The 7622-nt window shown below is 29.7% G+C and overlaps 1 protein-coding gene across 1 annotated transcript; it reads right to left on the bottom strand.

Moving 5' to 3' along the window:
* Positions 1–522: 522 nt before the first annotated feature.
* On the bottom strand, positions 523–854 carry LOC102603667 (auxin-induced protein 15A-like). The gene has a single exon (XM_006359646.2). The coding sequence runs from the start codon at positions 852–854 to the stop codon at positions 528–530; it is 327 nt and encodes a 108-aa protein (XP_006359708.1). The 3' UTR covers positions 523–527.
* Between the last annotated feature and the right edge of the window lie 6768 nt (positions 855–7622).

Here is a 7622-nt window from a genome sequence, read left to right as displayed (position 1 = left end):
TATTTTACGGTTAAACTTTTCTCATGTCAATTTAATTTAAAAAATAAAATATTAATCAAAGTTCAAATAGTTTAATTCTGAATTAACAAAAAAAAACGTGACAACTAATTTGACCAACAGTATTAGTACTATTTACTGTGTCTACAAATTTGTAGAACATAATTAGTACTGTAGTGACCAGTAGATCACCAATCAGACCACTTTCAGTATATGTGCAATTGGATTTTTCCCAGACAAAGATGTACTAAAATTATGTGCAAATGGATTGAGAGACTTTTTTTTTTAATCGAAAATGACATATAAATTGACAAACAAAACATTCTCTTCTCTCACTGGGTGCAAATTAACACCACTACAAGGAAAAAATATCCAAGATCTTTTTACAAATCTGAATCTGACCCATAAAAACATTACAAATAATATGATGTGGTTCCTAGGTCAGGTCAGATAAAAAAAACAAAAGAAGAAAATACATCAAAATCCAAAAAATAAATAAATAGAGTGAATAAATTAGAGCTAATATTCAATTAATATCGGAGCATGGAATTAGTTAGTGACCGAAAAACAACTTCTTCACATGGAATTGTAATTCCCATGTCATGATCGAATCCAAATTCTTCCTCCGATTGTCGAAGGAGGCATTGAAATTCGGGATGAGTCAAAAAAGAAATAGGTACGATGTATCGAGTTCTATTTTCTCCCACGTAAACTGCAAAATGTCCTTTTGGTACATCAATGGGAAGTTGATAGTCTTCATCGTCATAGCCCTGTTTCACTCCCAAACTCGAACATCTTATTATGATTTGCTTCAAAATTGCAGAATGTGACAGCTTGTTTGATTTTCTGATGGCCATTTTTGTATGTTTAAATTCTTGAAGAAATCTAAAATAAAAAGTTGAAAACTTTAGGGTAATGAAGAAAGAGAAGCTACTAAAGAGGTTGTGGTGTTTGGAACAGAGAGAATGTGAAGCTATTTATTTATGGAGGAAGGTAACAATTATTTTAATCTATTGTGAAATTAAAATAGAAATAAGCGATAAATAAATTTTGTATTTAAACAGTAAAATTCATTGTTAATTCTATTTAACGAGTTTTGTTGAATGGACACAATAAGAGAGGAGGGAATTTTCAAGGAATTAGAATCTAGCTATAACACAACTATTTTAATTTAATCAATACTTTGGGCTAAGAGTGGCTTTAAACTAAGAAAGCTTTGGGGAATTCAAGGTGAAATACTTGAAAATTTCACTAAGCAAATAAACTAAATGGAATGACGTTAACTTAATTGTCCCACTACAATTAAATAAGCACATGTATTCCGTAAAAGTTTTTTGGCATCCCCTTTATATTTTCAATTTTTCTGCGTACTTACTAATTTATTTTTGTTTCTTAATTATTTTCTTCGTTTTAATTTGTTTTATCTGATTTTGACTTGATACAAAATTTAAGAAAGTAATAAAAAATCTTTTGAATTTTGTGGTCTAAATTAAAGATACGAAAAATATACCAAAATGTCATTTAATCTTTTAATTCTAAACATGTCAATCACGTGGAAAAATGAAATAATTGAAACAGGGGTGTAATTGATCCAAGTAGGATAGTTATATAATATAAGGCACCTTACAATACATAAAATATATATGTGTAGTACGTACAACTAACATCAGCTAGTCTAACGATGATGGTGTGTACACAGATCTTACATCTATCTTGATGGAAAGATTGTTTCGATACATCAAGGTATGGGTGGTTTATAATTATAAGATGCTGGTTTACTTACTCTGTTTTGTGAATAGCTATGTCTGGTGGATTTAAAACATATTCATTTGATATCTTGTCCCTTTGTTACTGCATAGTGCATATATACCGTACATGATATCCTTATCTTTAAATTTTGCACAATTATGATTTATTATATGTTTGATGTTGTACTATGGATCCAATAGTGTATATTTCTTCGAAACTTCCTACCTTAACTATCCTGTTTCTGGGCTCTCTGTCTCTGTCTAAACACCCCGTGTTTGATGGTTTACCATCCTCAGATAGTCCAATCGCGCTTTTGGAGATCGATTTTATGAATCATGATCTATAACATTTGACTTTGAATCTGTTTTGCCTAGCTAATTTATCTTTATACAGACAACGAACCAGTAGATCATCTTTACAAGCTTGATCGCGTGTCTTATTTACAATCTCTGTATCATTGGACGACTTAGTGAATTAGACAAGATTTCTTTATCTGACACAAAGTGATGGGGTCTATTAACTCTAAATCTTGACATCCAATAAGTAAACAACCTCATATTCCTACAATATTGGTAGTAATTCTTGAAATTTGATAAAAGAGAGCTAAAATAAAAGAATGATCCATTTGGCAATCCAGTATTACCCAATTTGATCTAGATTTGATTTAAAACTACCCTCAGTCCCTTGGCCTCAAGTTTTATCATTTATAGAAACTATATAAGTTGAAAATATCAAGAAGCATGGTCCTGGAAGTGGGCCAGCGTGTTTTTATCAATTACTCCATCCGTTTCAATTTATTTAACTGGTTTTTTATTTGACACAATGTTTAAGAAAGTAAAAAAAAACTTTTAAATCTTGTGAGACACATTCTTCGTTGAGATAAACTAAAAAGAAAAGTGAGACGAGATAAACTAAAAAGAAAAGTGAGACGAAACTAGAGGGGTGTATATAAATTATAAGAGTAGCTAATAAGATGTATAAAAAAGAAAGTGAAGCTATTTAAAGATGGCAGTTTGAAGTAGTTGGTGCTTAAATCAGAAAGGGCAGGGCCTTACAGTATTGTCTTAGTAGTACTAGTTGTCTAGTTATAACATATTTGTGCTTCAAGAGTAACATGCCCTCCATGTGCTATGTGGAACCCTTTGGTCACCATCATCCCCCACATATATCATATTGTTGTGTTGTACACATCACCGTGCTCCGGTTAGTACATGGACCACCAACGATCAACGTCTCATATGCTTGACTAGATGTCTCAGGTTCAACTAATACGAAACCTTTTTTTTTAAGTGGACCTTACGAGTGTGTAAACTTGTATTTTTTTATAATTAGGGATATGCAAAAAATGTGCATTAATTTTCACTTGAAATAGTAATAGTGTGAAAAAATTGTTGCATACTTTGGTTTTCTTGATTCACACTCATTGTTTACTTATAGCACCTAGTTTTATTGAGTCTCGTTTCCAGTACTATCCATTTTGAGCTAACCATATCTCTTTCTTGCATGTGCATTTCCCTCTTCTTGTTACAAAATAATCAACAAGAATTCAAACTGCCTATTTTGTTTTTCCTGTTCTTTCCTTAGCAACAAGGGATATGGAGAACGGGATGGAATCGAACTCTCATCAACAAGATGAAAGTAGTTTAGTCGCTCAACTGAGCTATTAAGATTCACCTTGAAATCGATAACTAAGTATAGTGATTGTTGATCTATTATCTTGCCTGATGATAAATTGATGAATTCAAGATTTAGACCTTCTTTCTTTTCTTTTTTTGGTTTTCATCTGGCGTATGTCTGGTACATGTATTAGAGTTTGACTAATTCAAAATAGCATATTGGAGGGCTCATTTCTAGGGACAGAGCTCACAATAGGATTTCTCTATTAAAAAGTGGAGGTATCTCACCCATCCTACCATAACTCATGTTAGTTAAAATTAGAGTCAATAAAAATGGATGTGATCATGTATCATATATTTACAACAATTAGTGTAGTTTCTAACCTCCTTTATTTTATTTCTTTTCTCCCCTATTAATGGAGCCAATTGAAAGCTTTTTGTTTGGGAGATTTAATTTAATTTTGTGGAGCTCATATTGGAGTTATAAATGGGGGTTCATTGTGTGATAACAACTTTTCTGCAAATTGATGTTGGTAAGGAAAAGGACCACTTTGAAAAAGGAAAATCAGAATAAGAATCATAATCTAATTATAAATAACTCACGTCTCAATCTAGTTACATTAACTATATCATTTTCATCAACTTGCACCTCTAAAATGTTGTATTGGTATGTCATCAACAATACCAATACAACATATACAAAGCCTTTTTTGGCCTCTAAATAAAGCATCAAATGTTTTTTTTTTAATTTCATATAGTTAATCAAGGAATGTGGTCCATTTGGTAATTCTAATAAAGGTGTTTCATTTACTATGAGGAAATGCCAAGCAACAAATACAAAATGTCAATTTAAATGAAATATAAGTACTACCAACTCCACTTTTACTTCTCCGTATTCATATTTACTTGCTCAATTTAAAAAATCAAGAGATAAACTATAGTCATTCTTCAATGTAATTCCCAAAGCATTGAACTAATCATCTAAAGATGTAGAAAAAAATATCATTTTATTTATTATTGCTTAAGAGACGTATTAAATCAATATTGAACAAGTAAAAATGGATAGAAAAAGTATATAATTCCGACTAACATAGGTTTTACAGACCGAATCAAAGGAATCAGTTACCTTGGAAGTTAAAGTTGCTAAAGTTTTAGTATTGATTTACACGGAAAAAAACTGTTTACCTAGGACTGAAAGATTCAAAATTTAAACAAAAATACTCACTCCGTTTTAAAATAAGTGGTGTTCTTCTAATCATTATCTTACTTGACCATGAAATTACTAATTCAAGATATTTATTAATGATAAGTTAGTAAATGAATACTTTCTTAAAAGGTTGTTCAAGTTTTAAAATAAATATCACTTAATTTGAAACAGAGAAAAATAATTCGGACTAACATAGGTTTTAGAGACAGAACTAAAGGAATCAATTACGTTGGTAGTTGGAGTGGGTTAAATTTTATTAGTAGTATAGATTTACACGAAAAAACCTGGTAACCTAGGACTGAAAAGATTCTGCTGAAATTTAAAAAATAGGACGGAAAGATCAAATTGTATCTCTATGTGATATATATAGGTCAAATCCGATGTTGTCTCGTTTAATTTGTACTGTAAAGGAGTCGTTTGATGTGAGGTAAAAATATAGTAATAATTTTAAGATAAAATATATAATTATTTTATCTCACAATTGATTTGAGGTTTTAAATAATACTTAAATTATTTATTCTACAAATGATGTACTTATTTCGAAATAATCATAAAATAATTGTTCTAAACCAAAGGAATCCTAATACTAAAGAAGTGCAAATGCTTTGCTGTTAAATCTTGTTGCAGCATTTAACTTTTTTAAGAAAATTAAAACTGAATAGAATCCTTTTTTTTTTGGTTTTTGGTTTTTTCACATGGTGTCGGTTATCCACATTGAAATCTGATTAAGTTCGAATTTACATCGGAAAGTCCCAAATTGGGGGATAAAGCACTTTCTAATAAAGGCAACTCCGTATCCAAGGGGACTCAAACTCGAGACTTCTTAATTAAGAATAAAAAAGTATTTATCATTCAACCACAACCCATATTGATAACGGAATAAAATCAATAAAAAAAACTTTCTGAAAAAGTAAGGTCGTATTTCGTACTTGTGAGTACACTGTACACTTACTGCTCACCCGTGATTTCTCTGCACGCACTACCTTCAATTATGCTTCTGTAATAGTAATTCTATCATTTATTGTTTGTTCCGTTCTAAAATATTTGTCTATGTTTTAATTTTTTGAAACTAAAAGTATTTGAACTTCATTAATATTTTAGAATATACTTTTTATTATATTAAAATAAGAAAATTATAATTTATATTTTATAGTCTCTCCGTATTATTTTAGTATCCTAAATATAATTTTTAAGCTATTAAATTGTTTTGCTAATTTAACTTCAAAAATTATTTCAATTAACTATTAAAAAGCAAAACATGATAGCTAAACTATTAAGTTATTCCACTGTCTTAATTTATGTGACCTATATTGGAGTCAAAAAATTCCCCATTTACTACAATTTAAAAAAAATAATTAAAACAGATTTTGAATCAAAATAACTATGCTGACTTGTGATACTTTTTATGTAATTTTAAATGTATATAAATTTTATTTTAAAATATTTAAAGAGAATATATATACTCGAATTCATGGTATAGAAAATGAATACTTTTCTTATAGAACTCTACACCAAGTAAATCGATGTCTCTTTACCTGACCAGTAGCAACTCTTTTTTTTTTCTTTTTTTTTTGTTATAATTTACATAAATTCCGAGCTAAATTACATTTTATCCCTACTCTTAATTTACGAAAATTTCTCAAAATTAATGTTATCCGGATACATAACAAACAAGTCGAATACATTAAATTTGATACATTAAAACAAATTCAGTTACACTTTTAAAGGAAAGAGAATATTATAACAAATTTAGTTACACTTTTAAAGGAAAGAGAATATACAATTGAACGTGAGTTCCCCAAATCACGCTAATCTAATTGGTTTTTTTTTTTAAAACTAAATAACAGAAAGTTTCAAACAATTTCAATGAATATGAAAAAAATAAAATAAAATAAAAAATCATTAACTAATTAAACCAACATCACAAATAGTAAAAAGAAACCGATTTTTTTTTTTGAAATCAACAATAGAGATAGAGTTAATAGTAGGGAAGCATTTTTTTCTGATCGGATTTGACCGCTCCATTTGTTGTTGTTCATGAAGCTTGGAACTCGTTGGTATGAGATCTGGTTGAGTAGCTTCGCCGGAGTTAGAGTTCGTATTTCGCTAAAACACGTGCAAAATTAACAACTCATAAAGGGTGAGGGGAAGAGGAAAAACATTGGTGGTCTCTGGTTGCTTGCTCCGATGGAGCTCGTTTTTCTAGCTAATTGGGTCTTGTTCGGTGGTGATTTTGGAGTTGAATCAGAGGTCATTTGTGGTGGCTTTTGGTGATTTTGTTTGGCTAAAAAAATCACCCCTAAAATCTTATTTACCAATCTAGTTGATTTCAATCTCTCCCAAATCTTAACAGATTCAATCAACTAAAAATTCAAATTTTCTTCTCTCAATTCTCTTCCAAATCTGCTCAGCTTCAATTCAAAATTTATTTTTTCTTCTCTCAATTTTATTCCAAATCCGTCTAGCTTCAAACAATTCAAGTTTTCTTCTTTCAATTCTCACCCAAATTGTAATAGATTGAAAAAAGTCGAAAACAATAGTTGATACATGATAAATACATTCAGGAATCTAGAAAAGCAAGGTGAGTTATGAACGTTACATAAGTGATGGATTTTAAATTTCTCCTCCAGTTCATCAAAGATCCTTTCAATTTTGTTAACAAGATATTGTTGCATCTTTCAAGTTTTTTTCTATAACAATTGTTATTCACCGTATCGTCACTCAAAAAAGATCTATATATCCTATGTCCTAATCAAAGCCGAAGGCTGAGTCAAAGTCGATTATACCGAAACTATTTTTGAGATGGATAGATTTATCAATATATTACTATATATGTATCTTGTTTAAATTGATAAGTGTTATATTTCTACTAGATACATTAAATAAGAAATTGTTGCCCATAAGATGTTAGGTTTGAGATCAATACATTATTGTTTGGTAATTGTTATGTATCAGATACATTTAGTATAAATCCGAATTTACGTATCATGTTTAAAAAATTAGTGCATGATACATTATTATTTATGTAACTTATTTTGTTTGAAAGCAGAATC

The sequence above is a fragment of the Solanum tuberosum genome, unplaced genomic scaffold, assembly GCF_000226075.1.
Source record: "Solanum tuberosum cultivar DM 1-3 516 R44 unplaced genomic scaffold, SolTub_3.0 scf00290, whole genome shotgun sequence".
NCBI lineage: Eukaryota > Viridiplantae > Streptophyta > Magnoliopsida > Solanales > Solanaceae > Solanum > Solanum tuberosum.
The sequence above is the reverse complement of the archived record's forward strand: the minus strand, read 5'-3'. Positions and strand labels throughout refer to the sequence as shown.

Coding starts and splice junctions, on each gene's coding strand:
- LOC102603667 (XM_006359646.2), bottom strand. CDS start 854: ATGGCCATCAGAAAATCAAACAAGCTGTCACATTCTGCAATTTTGAAG.